Source organism: Cavia porcellus, unplaced genomic scaffold (genome assembly GCF_034190915.1).
Source record: "Cavia porcellus strain 051 isolate PalLab524CR breed Dunkin Hartley unplaced genomic scaffold, mCavPor4.1 scaffold_10, whole genome shotgun sequence".
NCBI classification, from domain to species: Eukaryota; Metazoa; Chordata; class Mammalia; order Rodentia; family Caviidae; genus Cavia; species Cavia porcellus.
The window spans coordinates 44031968-44049562 of record NW_026947493.1 but is presented as its reverse complement, the minus strand read 5'-3'; the positions used below and the strand labels follow the sequence as shown (position 1 = coordinate 44049562).

The window sequence follows — 17595 nt, the reverse complement described above, 5'->3', positions numbered from 1 at the left end:
CCGAGGAGTAGGGAAAAACCTGATGTTAGGGAAAAAAAAAATCCTGCAGTTCACCTTGTTTGATAGTTGTGCCCAGCCAGATTTTCTCTCTTAACTTCTAGTAAATAATTTACTACTTAAAACCTCCCAGTTCATAGTACCAAATTATTGTTCCCTACTTCAAAAATACTAGTTTTCAAATTTAGAAACAGTAAATTTTGGTTAGTGAAACAAATGGGGCATTTGAGATCAAATAGGACACATGAGATATTCAGGCTCAATAAAGAGCTCTTGTTTGATTATGACTATCAGTCATTCAATCAACATAATTTATTGTTTATGCAAATGACATTTCATGGGTTTCCTTAATAACTTTTCTTACTCTCTGCGCTTTGATAAATAATTGAAACAATAATAAACAGATTTCTAAAGCCACACCAAGAATTTCTAAAAGGTGGGGTGAGGTGACCTCTTTGTGATGAATTTAATGTCGAGGTTAAATAATCACAGGGGTAGTTCCCCTATATCTTGAATTGAAGAAGAGGAACCAGTTGCCAGGCTAAATTATCCATCTTTCTGTGGCAGTAAAATAGCTATAGATTGTTTCCCTTGCACTCTTGAGGAACTGATAGATGAAGGTAGAGATATTTTTCCAGCAAGCTGTCAAGGGATCTATGCATCAAACGCAGCTGAGTTTTCTTTCTCTGTCAAGATTTGTACTGAGTCAAGTGGGACAAGGCCAGGGTATGATGAAGGCAGAAAAAACAAAGGTTAGAGAAATGCGTACCAGAAATACGAGGAGAAGGAAAATACCTGGTAAATTGTGAAGAAAATCCCTCAGTTCACCTTCTTTGATAGTAGCGCCTAGCTGCATTTTCTCACTTAACTTCCTGTAGACTATTTATGACTTGAATCCTCCCTGTTCATAGTACCAAATTATTGTTTCCTACTTCAAAAATATTAGTTGTCAGAGTTAGAAAGGATAAGTTTTTGTTTGGTGAAACAAATGGGCAATTTTAAAATTATATCGAGAGTTGTTGTACAGTGCCTTGATTTTTTATCTCTTTCTTATATCCTTTTCAGAAATGTGGACTTTGTGACTCAGTTGCTAGGAGTGGTTTTGTGGAAACCAAAATTGGAAAACTATAATTAGAAAAGTGCCTAAAATATACTACATTATTGCCAGCAAGTCAACAGCCTTTTCATTCATAGACTTAAAGAAATGGGATCATTTGAAATTTCGAAACTAAAATGATTAGAAGTAAACACATAGCCCTTCAAAATCATTGTCCAACAGATCCAGAAGTCGTTCTGAGGTCTGATGCTCTCCACATCTGCCTTGCCTGATCTTGGAAATTGCTACTCTTCTGATAAAACCATGGAAATGTATGCAAATTACTTCCATGTTCCTGGTGTACCTTTAGGAATGAAATGAATTGATAAAATTTTTATTTTCTGACATTATCTTTAGTCATTTTTAAATGCCATAGGAAGTTATGAAGAATATTCCTATTGTACTTTTGTAATTTTCCATTTCCTTTATGCCAACCTTTTTTGTTTGGATGTGTTTGGTTTGGTTTTTGTAGTGTCTAAGATTGAACCTAAGATTAACTACATTTTTTTTTTTTTTTTTTTTTTTTTTTTTTTTTTTTGCAGTACCAGGGATCAAACTCACAACCTCATGCTTGCTAGGCAGGTGCTTATGCCACTGAGTTAAATCCTTGTCTCAACTTTTTTTTTGGACACAGCATTTCACTAAGTTGTCCAGCTGGTTGACTTCAAACTTATGATCCTCTTGATTATCTAGGATTACAAGGATGCACCACTGTGACCAGCTTCCATTAATAAATACTTAATAAGCATCTCTGTGCAAAACACATTGAAAAATTATAATTATTTTATTATGAGATAGAGTGGTGTTCCCCAACCTGTCGTCATGATGCTGGAAATCTGCCAATTGTCTTGCAATCTGGAAGAGGGGTCACTCCATAGAGAACTTTCTGGCAAACAAATGAATATTTAAAGTCATCTGTGGAATTTAGGACCTTTACAGAAAAATCCTTTATAGTATGGTAAAATGTTAATTCCAATTGTGATAAAATTTTATTGGTTGTAAGCACTGATTTTAAATTTCTAATATTCTAAAAATTTATAGCCATCAATATCTCATGGCACATCTTTGGTGATCCTCCTCTTTGCCATTCTACCTCTCAGCCCAGCCCTTGACAGTTTAGAAACTCTGGACCAGAAATCAGATGTCCCAATGATGGGCTTACCGTTAATGTGCTTTATATGGGAAGAATACAAATCAGATATGCTCCATAGTGTATAGATTTTACAGGTCTTCTCTCTGAAAGTCCTTTTCCTTTTCAGTATTAGATTTCTAAAAATAGAATGGGGCTGGGAATATAGCTCATGCTAGAGCATCTGACTAGCAAAGAGGGGAGGAAGGAAGGAAGGAAGGAAGGAAGGAAGGAAGGAAGGAAGGAAGAAAAAGGAAAATGTTTTTCCTTCTTCCGTCACTAGGAATTTTCTTTAGTGATAACTGCTTTGAGCTATTCAAGAAAATTCATGTCCCATGTTGCCATTGTTTTGGGGTTTTGTGCCTCTTTCTGCATTTATCACATTACATGTGAGTTTGTAACCTTCAAAAGCTGTTGAAATGTTAATTAGTTAAAACCAGGAAAAGAGACTCAATGTAACCAAAGAATAACAAGAACCACATAAAATGTCTTACTTGTCAGTGAAGTTTTGCTGTTTTTCTTAAGTTCAAAGGCTGCTTCTTAAGAGTTGAAAAAAAAAAGATGACTAGTGTCTTTATTTTTGAAAGGTTAACATTACTTTTCATTCTCTTTTTTATAGTGATAAGGTAATCAGACTTACTCCCAAAACAGAAGAGGAAGCATATGCACTAAAGAAAATATACCACCAACTCAAGGTAACAGAGCATCTACTCACTTGTACAATAAAAGTATGCTTGTTATTTGTTTACAAGGCTCTACTGACTGGTGTTGAATAATTGGATTTAATTAGCCAGAAGAAGTAAAGGCTAACAGATTAACTGAAAGACTATCTAAAGAAAAGTTTAGGCTACTCAAAAATTTTCTGATGTATCAGTTATGTACAAGTTCATTTATCTCCCAGCTAGAATGCAAGCTTTCTCACAGTTTGTGTGTTTTGTTCATCAACTAGCACGGATCTGAACTATCTTGGAAACTCCATGTTTTGTTTTTTTTCTTTAATGAATGAATAATTTTAGTTCACAGTTTTTGGAGTTTTGCTGTTCCTTCTTGTAACCTTCATATAGATCACTTTGATACTTGTAATCAAGTCTTTAAGTAATTATAGGAAAATAAAAGCTAGAAATTCAAGTTGATTAATGTTGCTACAATTTCAGTTGATCTGGAAAAAAATTTGTAGGTGAAGAAGAAAGCTTTGATTTTTCAACCTATGATGAGTTTTATAGATTTTTAGAATTAGACTTTCTCATCTTGCCATTATTGTGTGTAACTGAGCATAAATTTAACCCAAAATCTATGATGAGAAGTGTGGCAAGTGACTCTCTTCCATGCCTACCACAGAAGTAGGCTCTTGGAGTATATTTTGGTTCAGGATTCATTTTAATGGATGGCATAGAAGATTATCAAAGGACCATCATTAATTTTTTGAATTTTTTTTTTATTTTAAAGAGGGTAAAACAACACAGAACAAAGCATATCAGAAAAAAACAATGTTTAAGTGACACAAATTTCAAAGCAAGACAACAGGAGACCAACATGGCTACCATAATGTATCTTGTTTTCTTCTAAATAGTTGTCTGTGTCTTCATGCACAATGAATTCATACAGAACAAAATAGTATAAAACTGATCAAAACAGAATGATTAAGGCATTACAGGCCTTCAAAACCAGAAAATAGGAAAATCAACAATGGCTACCATAATGTTTCTTATTCTCTTCAAAATAGCTGTCCCTATCTTCATGTATGTTGAAATTAAATAGTACAAAACAGACCAAAACCACTCTGAACAAAGAATAAAATCATTACTGGATTTCACAGCATGACGATAGGCAATAAGCAAATGGATACCACAGTGTCTCTTTTCCTTCAACGTATCTGTTCATTTCATCGTGCATAATATAATAGATTCTCATAAACTGTTTAGAAGTTCTAGGCATGTATAAGCCTCTACATGTACACCTATCCTTTCTGCATTAGAGGGGAAAACAAAGCAAAACAAAACAAATTACTAGACAAACAAGAAACAAAAAAGACAAATAAATAACAATAGCAAAAAGCCCAAAACAATGATGATATAGGCCTTCAAAACAAGGTGGCAGAAACATAAATAAGGTGGTTATTTTATATAGTGATCTTCAGAAGAGTTCCTCAGATCACCAGACACAAATACAAGGTTGATTCAGTCCTATAAATGTTAACTGTTTGTTCCAAGAACTAATAGAATTTATAGCACAATCATCTTAGCTATCTTAAGTGTGTTTGAACAAATTTATATATTTTTCCCTTACTTTTTTTCTCCCTTTCCCCCTTTGAGCAGATTCTTATCCTTTCACAATATTTATTGATGATTTTGTATCTTATGTACTCTTACCATTTCTTGCACTAGGGAGACAATGTGGTGTTTATACATGTGAGTTTGATTTATTTCACTTATGAATCTGATCTCAAGTATGATTTATTTCACTTATGAATCCGATGTCAAGGTATAAAGAGTATGATCATTCTTTATAGCTGAGTAGTACTCCATTGTATAAAAATACCACATCTCTTTTATCCATTCCTCAGTTGATGGGCATTTAGGTTGTTTCCAAGATTTGGCTATTACAAATTGTGCTGCTATAAACATGGTACACATATATCATTGTGATATGTATGACGTTTTCAGTTCTTCTGGGAATATGCCCCAAAGTGAAATATCTAGGTCAAATGGGACTTCTAATCCCAGTTTTTTGCGGAACCTCCAGACTGACCTCCACAGTGGTTTTACCAGTCTCCACTCCCCAAAACAGTGCAGAAGAGTTCCTTTTTCCCCACAGCCTCTCTAGCATTTGTTGTTGGTAGTTTTCTTGATCCTGGCCATTCTTTCTGGGGTGAGATGGAATCTCACTGTTGTTTTAATTTGCATTTCTCTAATGACCAATGATGATGAACATGTTTTCATGTATTTATTTGCCATTTGTATTTCTTCATCTGAGAATTGTGTACTCATCTCAGATGCGCATTTTTGGATTGGGTCTTTGAATTTCAGGAGTCTGATTTTTTAAAGTTCTTTATATGTTGTAAACAGAAGTCCTTTTTCTGAGGGACAGTTGAGTAAGATTTTTTTAAAAATTCATGTGTTTCCTTTTTACTCTGTTGGAGATTTCTTTTGACATGTAAAAACTTTTTAATAAGACAAGATCCCAGTTATTGGTTCTGGGAAGTATTTCGTGCAGTTTGATTTTTGTTAATGAATTCTCTGCCTAGCCCTATGTCTTCAAGATTTTTACCTACTTTATCTTCTAGCAGATTTAGTGTTTCTGTTTTAATATTTAGATCTTTGATCCATTTTGACTTGAGTTTAGTACATGGTGATAGTCATGGTCTAGTTTTAGTTTTCAGCATATGAAGAATCAGTTTTTACAGCACCATTGTTAAAGAGACTATCTTTCTTCCAGGGAACATGATTGGCCCCTTTGTCAAAGATAAGGTGGCTGAGTGTATTTGTATTTGTAGTTGTATATTCCAATCTATTCCATTGATCTTCAGGTCTGTTTTATATGCTAGTGGTATTTTGATTGGAATTGCATTAAATTTGTGTAACAATTTTGGGAGAATGGCCATTTTCACAATATTTGTTCTTCCTATCCATGAACAAGGAATATCTTTCCATTTTCTGAGATCCTCTTCAATTTATTTTTTCAGGGTATTATAATTTTCACTGATAAGTCTTTTACTTCTTTTCTTAGATTGATTACTAAGTATTTCTCTTTTTTTGGATGGTATTGTGAAGGGTATGGCTCCTCTTATTTCCCTCCTAATGCATTTGTTGTGTAGGAATGCTATTGATTTTTGAGTCTTGACTTTGTATCCAGACGCATTACTGAATTTAGTTACTATACCTATGAGTCTTTCATTGGAGTTTTAGGGGTATTCTATGTAGAGTATCATGTCATTTACAAATAATGATGATAATTTAATTTCTTCTATTCCTATTCTTATTCCTTTTATTTCTATTTCTTATCTAATTGCTCTGGCTAGTATTTCCATCACTATATTGAATAGGAGTGATAATAACGGACATCCTTGTGTTGTGCCTGATTTTAGAGTAAAAGCTTTCAATCTTTGACCATTTAATATGATGCTGACTGTTGGTTTATCATAGATGGTTTTTATCATACTAAGGTAAAGACCATCTATTCCAATGTTCTGTAGGGTTCTTATAATGAATGAGAACTGGATTTTATTAAAAGCTTTTTCTGCATCTTTAGATATAATCATGTGATTCTTATTTTTGTTTCTATTGATATGGTGGATTACATTTATTGATTTACATATGTTGAACCATCACTGAATTCCTGAGATGAATGCCACTTGGTCATGATGTATAATCTTCTTTATGATTTGTTGCATTCTGTTTGCCAGTATTTTATTGAGAATTTTTGCCTCTATGTTAATTAGGGAGATTGGCCTGTAGTCCTTTTTTTTGGTTGAGTCTTTCTCTGGATTTGGTATGAGAGTAATACTTGCTTCCAGGAATGAGTTAGGCAGAATTGCTTCCCTTTCAATTTCATTGAAGAGTTTGAGGATTGTTGGCATTAAGTCTTCCTTGTATTTCTTGTAGAATTCCACAGTGAATCCATCAGGACCTGGGCTCTTATTTGTTGGTAAAGTTTTAATTACACTTTCAATATCATTGTTTGAAATTGGATTATTCAGTAGTTTTACATTTTATTAATCCAGCTTTGGTAGTTTATATGCTTCTAAGAACCTGTACAATTTCTTCTGTGTTATCAAACCTATGAGTGCAGTGGTTTTTGAAGTACGTATTGATGATCCTCTGTATTTCCACGGGGTGTGTAGTGATCTTGCCCTTTTCATTCCTTATTGCAGGAATTTGAGTTTTTCTTTCCCTTTTAAAATAAGGTTGGCTAGGGCTTATTAATTTTGTTTATTCTTTCAAAGAACCAACTCTTTGATTCATTGATTCTTTGGATTGTTTTCTTAGTCTCTATTGCATTGTTTTCTGCTCTGATCTTTATAATTTCCTCCTTTCTTTTGGCTTTGGGCTTGACTTGCTCTTCTGTTTCTAGATGTTTGAGGTGTAACAACAGGTTGTTTATTTGTGTTTGTTTATTTGTTCTGTTTTCCTAATGTGGGCATTCACTGCAATGAATTTTCCTCTGAGGACTGCTTCCATGGCATCCCACAGATTCTGGTAGATTGTATTTGTATTTTTATTTGCTTGTATATATTGTTTAATTTCTTCTGCAACTCACTGACTGCTCAGGAGTGTATTATTTAATTTCCATGTATTTGTGGAATTTTTGCAGTTTCTTTTGTCATTAATTTCTAGTTTCATGGCACTATGATCTGATAACATGCATTTATTTAAGCATGTTCTGTGGGCTAGTATATGGTCTACTTTAGAGAATGTCCCATTTGCTGCTGAGAAGAATGTATATTCTAATCTTATTGGGTGGAACAGTCTGTGCATAGCCACTAAGTTCATTTGTTCACAGGTGTGATTTAGTTTTGTTATTTCTTTGCTGATTTTCTGTCTAGTTGATCTGTCTCTTTGTGTCAATGGGGTGTTAAAGTCTCCCATTATAATTGTGCTATTGCTTATTTAATTTTTCATTTTTGTTAACATTTGTTTTGTATATCTGTGTGCTACCAAATTTGGTGCATATAAATTTAAGACTGCTATCTCTTCCTCTTGAAGTTTTTCCCATGCTAGTATGTAGTGACCTTCTTTATCTCTGCGTATCATTCTTGATTTGATGTTCACATTGTCTGCAAACAGAATAGCTACCCTTGCTTTTTTTGGGGGGATGGGGGGTCCTGTTGCATGAAGGATTGTTTTCCATCCTTTGAGTTTCAGTCTATGAGTTTCCTTTTGGGTTAGACGGGTTTCCTATATACAGCATACAGCTGGATGTTGTTGATCCATTCTGCCAGTGTGTTTCTTTTTAATTGGTGAATTGAGGCCATTTATATTAATAGTTATAACTGATATATATTGGTTTATTTTTGTCATGTTATCTTTCTGCTGTTGGTTGTTTACCTTTCCAGTCTGCTTAATTGTTTGCCTTGCTTAGTGTGTTTTTGTTTGTTTGTTTGTTTGTTTGTTTGTATCTAGAATGTCTTTCAATATTTTTTACAGGGTTGGTTTGGTGGTCATGAAGTTCTTCAGCTGTTCTTTGCTGTCAAAGTATCTTATTTCTCCAACTATTTTGAATGACAGTTTTTCAGGGTACATCAATGTGGGTTGAAAGTCATTTTCCTTTAGGATTTTAAATACTTCACTCCATCCTCTTCTTGACTTCATTGTTTGTGTTGAGAAGTCTTCTGTGATTCTGATAGACTTTTCTTTATAAGTGATCTGTCTCTTCTCTCTAACAGCTTTTAATATTCTGTTCTCATGCTGAATCTGGGATGTTGATTATTATATGCCTGGATGTAGTTTTATTTTGGTTATGGCTATTTGGAGTTCTGTATGCTTCACTGATTCGTAGGTCAGTTTCCATCTGCATGTTTGGAAAATTTTCAGCTATTACTTCCATAAATAGTCTTTTGATATCATTTGTATTGTCACCTTCTTTTTCATTTATACCTATCAGTCTTATGTTTTTTTTTGCATCATCTGCAGCTGTTGAATTGTTATTTCCTGCTTCCTTGTTATTTTTAAAAGATCTTTCCTTTGCTATTCACTAGCTGAAATCTTGTCTTTGAGGTCTGAAAGTCTGTCTTCACTTTTGTTGAGGTGGTTTTGCCAACTCTTGATGGAATTTTTGATTTCCTGTATAGCTCTTTGAATCTGCTTCATGCATTCTGTTTGTTTCTTATATTGTTCATTCAAGGTTTCTGTCTTTTGGCAGTATTCCTCTAATTTTTTAACTATGTCTTCTTTATATATGTTCAGCATTTCTTTCATTACATTTATCATTTCTTCTTTTACATGGGAGATTATTTCTGATCTGAGTTCTTTTATAGCTTCCTGGAGTTGTTTCTTTACTTCATTTGCTATCATTTCAGGAGTTTCAGGTATATGGCTTATGTTTTCTCCTATGTCTATGTCTCCCAGGCTTGCTTGGGATGGGATGGAGGTTTAAGACTGCATTTTGCTCTTTCATTTTGTCATTTTCCTGTATTCCCTTAGGGAAGCTAAAGGCAAGGTCTCAGTTGTTTCTTGGGTTGAAAATATCTAAGCCTAATGCAGGGAATTTCCCCAGTTAAGTGGAGATCCTTAGACAGACCTTACCAGGTGGCTGGCAGTCACTTGGGGTCACTGAGTGGGGTTCAACTAGGCCAGAGGGACCTTCCTGAGGGTCCTCTGGTAATGGGTGATGCTGAGTAGGGTCCTACTTGGCTCTGAGTGACACACCAAGGCTGCACCATGGGATAGAACTCTCATTAATCTTTAATATGAAATAGAGAAATATTTTTCCTAGACAACAGAAGTGCAATCCCATTTGGAGACAATGTTGGGGCCTAATGGAGAAGAACATAAACTTGGTGGTTTCTAGAGATATTTATAATTACTATATTTTTATTCTTTATTCAGTATTTGATTTTTCTTTTTGGCATCTTCCTTTTGAACATTTATTTGTCAATGAATTTCTGAACTTTAAGTATACAGATTCCCTTTCTTTACCCTCCATCCCAACTCCCACACATGCAGTGATTGCTTCAGGCATTGGCACAACACCACCTCCCCAAATTATGCTTATTTTAGCAACAGCTGAGAGGCTGTGCTTACTGGGTATTTCCTAAACCTCTTCTCCTCCTTGAAGAATTTCTGCTTCTGTGATTCTGACATTAACCCTCTTCTAGTTTTGCATGACTATCAGTCCCCATGATGCCCTTTTCCATAGTAATAGCTGAACTCTTAGTATATCCATTAGGAGCGTAAAAGTTATATAACAAAATGAAGGAAATTTTGAGTAGAAGTTTCCACTGTTGCAACTGAATTTAAATATACCACTGAAAAAATAAAATAGCCATGTTAACTTAAGAATCATATTTTAGGGGATAGATATTCTGATCTAAATACTAAAATCAAGAATTTTTCTCCAATTTGTAAATCTATTTACATGATATTTTCAAACTTAAAGAAATGAAATTTCACAACCATACACATTATAATCACTTGCCATTACCAAAAACAGTAAAATTACACAATGAGGACTATTAGAGGGTGTCTTAGTTCCTTTTCTCACTGCTGAGACAAAATATTCAGCACTTACAGTTAAAGAATGGAAGATTTATTTTCGTTCACAATTTGTAGAGATTGCAGTCCATTATTGGCTGGCTCCGAGGAAGGCTGGCATCACCAAGGAGAAGCAGCTCAAGGAGTGGCAGGAGAAAGCAGCAAGCCTACCTTCCTTCTTTCCCTTTATATTCATCCAGGCTACAAGCATATTGGTTGGTGCCACCTACACCCAGGGTGGGTTTTCCCATTATCTTTCCCAGAACTATCAGTGAACTGATTTAGTTATCACACCTTTAAACCCTATTCACACATCTTAGGTCCAGCCACCTCCAAAAGCCCCACCTATGAGTACCTGAGGCTTTAGAGGGACTTCTAGATGCAAGCTTTAATAGAAGGGATACTTATCAATCTCAGAATTCCTCATACATGGAAGCAAAAGACAATGTATTTGGGGCTGCTGGTGTTGATGAACACACAGTTACATTGGGCCTTTTTGGGTAAGCATTTAAAGAAAAACATTGTTTTCATTTCATGCTTAATAAAAGGTAGCCAGTGGATAGGAAATGGTTTGTGTGTAAGGAACTTAATGGACAACTGAGATAAGGGAAGAAGAAGGAGCTGATGAGGAAAGAAAGGTGGAAAACAAAGAGAATAAAGGGAATTAATTTTAAAATATTGATGGGTGTTTCAGAAAGTACACCCCATAAAAAATTGCACCAAGCCCTTCTCAGTCACTATGCACCCCTTACAGTGCAGTATGTTCTATAAATTACTTCCTGGAGTGATTGTGTGAAGTATGTGCTATTATTATTGCTATGTTACAGATGAAATGGAGAGAGACAGATAAACAGAGGTTAAATAACTTGGCCTATCACAATGTGAAACTAAAGCAAGCATCTAGGCCATACCAAGTCTTTTAGGACCTAGGCGAGGCCTGCCTCTTGCCTCCAGTCTGCCTGATCATCCTCACAGTGGAAAAAGCTAGGCTGAGTTTACAGGGCAATGGAGTCAAGACTCAGGATATGAGTGTTATACTCGTATGTAATTGTACTCCTAGAGTTGCCATTACTACCCTCAGGTTCAGGATTTTCCAGGAGGCCTCACATGCCTCAGCATATAATCTATTCCTAGCTACGATCTATTATTGCAAAAGCATGTAAAACAGAATTAAAAAAGAGAAAAAGGGCAAGGAATGATGTTCAGGAAAACCCAGAAACAATTTCCAAGACTTCTCTGCCAGTGAACTTGTAAAGGATGTGCTTATTTCCCCACCCCCAGCAATGAATTGTGACAACACATTTGCAATGTTGTCGATGACGGAAGCCTGAATTAGTGGCCATGGTTTTATTGGGGCCTGATCATACAGTCACCTTCTGCCTGGCACATTCCAGACTCCCAGAAGAAAAACAAGTCTTTGCCATGAACCATAATGTTTGCACAAATGATTAGGCACATTGAGTCAATCTTAGGAGTTAAGATGATTGGAACCCTCCCAAAGTCTAAGTTCAGAAATGCTAGCTAAGAAAAAAAATCTGTAAACAGGCCTTTCTAAAGAGTATTTTCATACTTGCTCTGTTAAATCTTTTCTGCACATTTCTTCACTTTTACTAAAGAAGTAACTTATTGGACTAAAGTTTGAAGTATTGAGCTTAGATAAATTTCTATTTAACAGCATTCTCTTATCTTGATGTCCTTTTAAATCTGAATGATTTCACCAAGTGATCCATTTACACTATGGAAAGCAGCAATTCTGGCCAGGCAGAGAAAGCAGCCTGCAGAGAAGAAAGAATGTGACTGTCTGTCCTCTTCCACCCTGTGGAGCTGTTAGGACAGAATCAAGGCCATTGCTGACAACTTCCCTGCATATACTGTACAGTGCCTCCAGCGAAACAGGAGGGAGTTTGCCAAGAAGGCTTCAGTTACCAGCACCTTCTAAAGCATTATGTGGTAGACAGAATTGTAAGATGGCCCCAGGATTGCTGCCCCCTGGTGCACTTGCCCTTCACAATTGCTGCCCCCTGGTGCACTTGCCCTTCACAATTGCTTCCCTGTGAATATGATGATATGGTCCTTTCTAGGCTGATATTGCTTTATATGGCAGAAGGGAGATTACCTGGGAAGCGCCTGGCCTAAACAGGTGAACTGTTCTCCAGCTCTTCACAGAGGAAGTGCTTCTTGTGGTCTCATAGTCACTGATAAGCTGCTGTGTTATAAACTGTCCATGGAAGGCACATGTCAATAATGACAGTTGCTTCTGTGAGATGGGAATGATCACTAGCTATTAGGCAATGAGGAAATGGAGACAACAGTACTACAATTATGAGGACATGGATTCTGCCACAAATGCATAAACTTGGAAGAGGTCAGTGGGGCCCAGATGAGAATGCAGCCCAGGCAAAATGTGAATTTTAGCCCATTCCAAGAAGGAAGAGAGAATCTAGCCAGCCATAGCGAGGCTTCTGATATACAGAAGTAGGAGATGATACCTGGGTATTGTTTTCAGCTTTTGTACTTTGACCATTATGGTCCCACATTAATAGGAAACAGACAAGTAACCCCATACATGTTGGCCTTTTGCTCTCAGTTTCCTATATGAAGGCTTTAAATTAATTTTTTCTGTTTTCATAACAAAATTTTAAGGAAAACAAAAAATGTTCGGACTTCTTGCTTGGGCCATAAATTCACAATGTCTTCTCTGAAATATGAACAAATTCAAATGTGTATGTAGTACTGAGTGGAATCTAAGAAGCTATGGTCAAAGCATAGCTAATTAGGTATACAACTGCTGTGACAAAGCTGGTTACTTTCCTAATTAAATTTTATGGTTTTTCTGAGGAACTGAAACAAGAAAGTTAAACAGAAAACCATGCCCCCAGAGAACACGACTGAGAAAGCACCAACCAATTAGGTTGTTAATTAAGAGCATAACTATGAGTTAAGTAAAGTTATGATGGAACGGAACAGTTTGCAGGTGAGTAAAATTAGAATCTGAACACCATGTCCTGCCTACATTTCTTTACAAATTCTTTGTTTGTGCTCTGAAGGAATAGAGATGGTTTTATGCAAGAACACAATGTTTCTATTATGGAATTGACACAACTTCGTTGAAGGAGAACTTACTGACATTTCTGTTTCAAATTTTCTCATCAGAGAGCTGTAAGATAAGAAACCGGCCTGTGTTTCAGAGTTTGTCATTTTCTTCAAAGTGGAACACAACCTCACAAAAATATGAGCTGGTTTGTTCAGTGAGGGACATGCACAGAGTCATAAAATCCTGTGGAGGAAAATTGTACTTCCTATGAGGAAGGCTTCGTTCATCCTCTGCTTTGATGTGAAATTTGCTGCCACCATCCCAGCGTAGCTCCTCTGTCTTTCCCCAGTGTTATGTGTTGATAAGCCGTGTCTTCTCTTATCTTTCTTGATGGGCTCCCAAATCTTTCACTTGACATACCTTCTGCATACATGGAATCCCAGGGAGCTTATCAATTCAAACATCCAGCTGAATCATTTAATCAACCGGAAAACTTGTGAAGAAGATTGATCGGAGAATTCATGTTGTGGGAGTTACAGAGTCCTAATTTTGTTAAAAACTGATTGTACAATTACAGAAGTTCTTGATCATGATTATAGTAGAAAGAGTTTAGGATATATCCCTCCTCCTGGGCCAGGAAATTTGGCCCTGGTACCACAAATCTTTTTCCAAATCTTAACGTAGATGCTTCCATAAAATGTTCTTTTCTGGTATAATTATAATGCCAAAACAAATGACCTTAAAATAGAGAGACTACACTAGTGGACTGGACCTAATCTGGTGAGCCCAAGTTTTTTTCTCCAGCTGGTTGCAGAAATTAGAGGGACTCATTCTTGCTGGCCTAGAAAAAATCAAACACCTATGTTGTGAACTGCCACAAGGCAAGAAATTTCAAGTGCCTGAAAGTTGCTGAGAGGGGCCCCCAGCCTACTAGAAGGAAAATGGGCACCTCCAACCTATAATCACAAATAAATGAATTTTACCAACAACACAGGAGAATACAGGAATATCCTGAATGCCAAATGAGACCACAGTCCAAGCTGACAACTTGATTTCAGACCAGTATAACCCTGAGAAGAGAATCCAACCACACTGTGCCCAGACCACTGACCTACAGAAACAGTAAAATAGTATAATTAAGCTGCTAAATTTGTGGTAACTTAGCAATAAAAGTCTAAGACAATGGTCCTACATAGCCAGTGGCTTGGTGCTCTGGCTGAAGATACTTTTCAAAAGAAATTGGAAAACTGAATTAGAGACCATGGACTGTCAATATGTTTAGAACTAAAAATTACCTATCCACTTTTTTCTTGTCAAATATTTTGTAAAGTAGTAAAGCAGTATTACTCTTGCTTTCTCTGGAATTATTTTTGAGAGAGAAAAAAATTCCTCATAATCCGGGCAGTTGACCAGATACAGTTATGGATTAAATTTCAGGAACATAAACTCCAGGCATGACTTGCATTTTTCTCTTTCTGTGTGGCTATTGATTTTTAGTAAACTCAGTAACAAAAACACATTAAGAGAAACAATGCAATATGTGGGAAACAGGAATACATTAGAAACATTCTTTCAAAAATAAAAGCCTTCTATAGGATCATGATAGTGGTAATGATTATTTCCCAGGTGCTATGGTTTATCTCTTAAAGGTCCTCCAAAAATCTCATGTGTAAAGGTGTGCTATTCTGAGGTGGTGCAAATTGCAGAATTAGAGCCTACTGAAAAGAAGTGAGGTCACGGGCACCTGCCCTTATTGGGGGTGTTGGAACCCCATTCCCTTCCCCTCTCTCTTTGCTTCCTGATTGCGATGTGCTTCTCTCACAAGTGCTTCTGCTGTGGCACACTGCCTTACTGCAGACCCAGAAGCAATAGTCAGGCAAATAAGAACTGAAACCTCTCAAAGTGTAAACCAAAACAGAACTTACTCCTTTTAAATTGTTTATCACAAGGACAGAAAACTGAGTAATGTACCCCGTGATGCTTTATTCAATTGATTTAGCCAAGTTGACAACAATATCTAGGCTAGTATCATACTGTTTTGAATTGTGTTTCCTTTGTACTCTAAGGCTTTCTAGTTTTCTATTTAAACAATCTGTTCTGACATGAAATTTTAAAAGCAGTTGCTCTTGTTGGAAATCGCCATTTCTGTGATACTTAAGAGGACAGTTTCAGAAGTTGGGAGCACAATCTCTCATAGAAGGTGATCTTGACCAAGCTCCCTCATGCATGAGACCTTACCTATCAATGCCTTGCCTGAATAGTTGGTAGTGTGCAGGATTTAGCTTTGAATGAAAAGACAAGACTCTGCCTCACTAGCAGTCTCTAACCCAGACTGGTTCCGTTGGAAACCACAGCATTGCAAAAGAGTGAGAGAGCAAACTTGCAGAACCCCTGAATCCAAGTGAACCTCTGCCACATTCAGCTAACCAAAGAGACTTGATGTTTGTCCAGATTCAAGGATAGAAAAACTGACTGTGATGTTTTATTGGAGAGTTGTAAGGGGTGAATACAGATAGGAGAAGAGTTTGTGGTCATTTTTGTAATCCCTTTATTTGTAATACCACATCTCTCTCTCATCTATCTCCCCCATACACGTGCATATTCCAAGCTGTCACCAAATCCCTGATGGAAGATGATCTCTGCCTAACTTTTCCTCTGAAGTTTTACTATCACTGTGTTAGTTCTGGCCCTGGTCATCTTTAGCCTGAATTGTTCCAGTCTCCCAAATGTCTTCCCTGTGACCTTTATATGTGGCTTCTATTTGTTCTCCACATTAGCCAGCATGATAAAAACCTAAGTCCCTTACTTAACACCTTTTAAGTGTGCACCACTTTTGACAGCGGTAATTCCCAAAGCAGACTGCACATGGAAATTCCTAGGAAGCTTTTTATAAACAGGTGATGTTTGGTCCAATATCAGAGATTCTGACTCAGTTGCTCAGCTGAGGCTTTGTTATAGTGCTTTTTAAAAAAAGCTTCCTAGAACATTCCATATAAGTCACTGCCCTCATACAGACTTGGATGTGACATCCTTCAGGATAACAACTTTTTTAGTACTTCTCAGCATTGATCACTATTCTTGGCTTAATGCTCAACGCCTTCCCTTTACTAAAATATTACAATTGTGTTTTATTACCTATACATCTTTCTCAAGCCAATCTTCTCACCTAAATTGCTCCACTTGTCAATTCAAGCCAAGGCTAACATCTTGCATTCTCCTGGAGTGTCGATGTCGCTCCCGGCCGGCAGGAAGGACACACGACAAAGTCTGGCAGTGGACAACCTTTTCTTTTATTTTCCTTCTCCGTACAGCCTGCCCTGGGATCGCTCCCAGCCGAAGCCTCCTCTGGTCCGCTCCCCGCGGCTCCTTCCGTGCTTCGCTCCGAAGCCTCTACCGGTCCGCTCTCCGCGGCTCCTTCCGGGCTTCTCTCCGAAGCCTCTACCGGTCCGCTCTCCGCGGCTCCTTCCGGGCTTCGCTCCGAAGCCTCTACCGGTCCGCTCTCCGCGGCTCCTTCCGGGCTTCTCCCTACAGTCTGTCCCGAAGCCTCTACTGGTCCGCTCTCCGCGGCTCCTTGCGTGCTTCTTCTGCTTCTTTTGCTTCTTCTTCTTTTCTTGGCGGGAGAGGCACTCACTTTTATAGGGTTACAGTGGCCAACCAGTTCAAAGCGCGCGATGCGGGCTGATTGGCTAACATCAGTTGTTGCTAGGCAGACTATCTTACAGGGCGGGTTGTGAAGCAGGAGATCTTACAGGGCGGGTTGTTTACCAAGCAGGAGATAAGCGCCATCTTAGCACACTCGATGGGAGGGGTAATCTAGCTCAGGCTTTGCTCTTTCCTACAGGCCTCACGTCCGCCAAGTAAGGCGACTGGGCTCGGCCGCGGCTCCCAGCATCTCCCCCTTTTTTATTTTTTATGAATGTGCGCATCGTAGCCCTTCCTGGACTGGGTGCAGAGGCTTATGCCCTATGCGTAGGCCCACCGTAGGTCCTTGGCTTAGACCCTGGTCGGCCGTCCCATGGGGCCAAGGCCCTGAGGCCCTCGTCCTTTTTCTAGGGCCAGGCACAAACTGGACGGAACCTGGATGCACACAAGCTTGCACTCATTTCCTCTCCATAAAGAAATCCCCTCGGAGAGAAATTTAGACCTGGGC

General features: G+C 37.5%; 1 protein-coding gene across 1 annotated transcript in view; it reads left to right on the top strand.

Moving 5' to 3' along the window:
• The window catches only part of Cpa6 (carboxypeptidase A6), a 315449-nt gene that overhangs the window by 108914 nt on the left and 188940 nt on the right, over positions 1-17595 (top strand). Inside the window, exon 2 of the mRNA XM_063257425.1 lies at positions 2842-2917. Coding sequence (XP_063113495.1) covers positions 2842-2917 — 76 coding nt within the window. The remainder of the gene's footprint in view (positions 1-2841; positions 2918-17595) is intronic.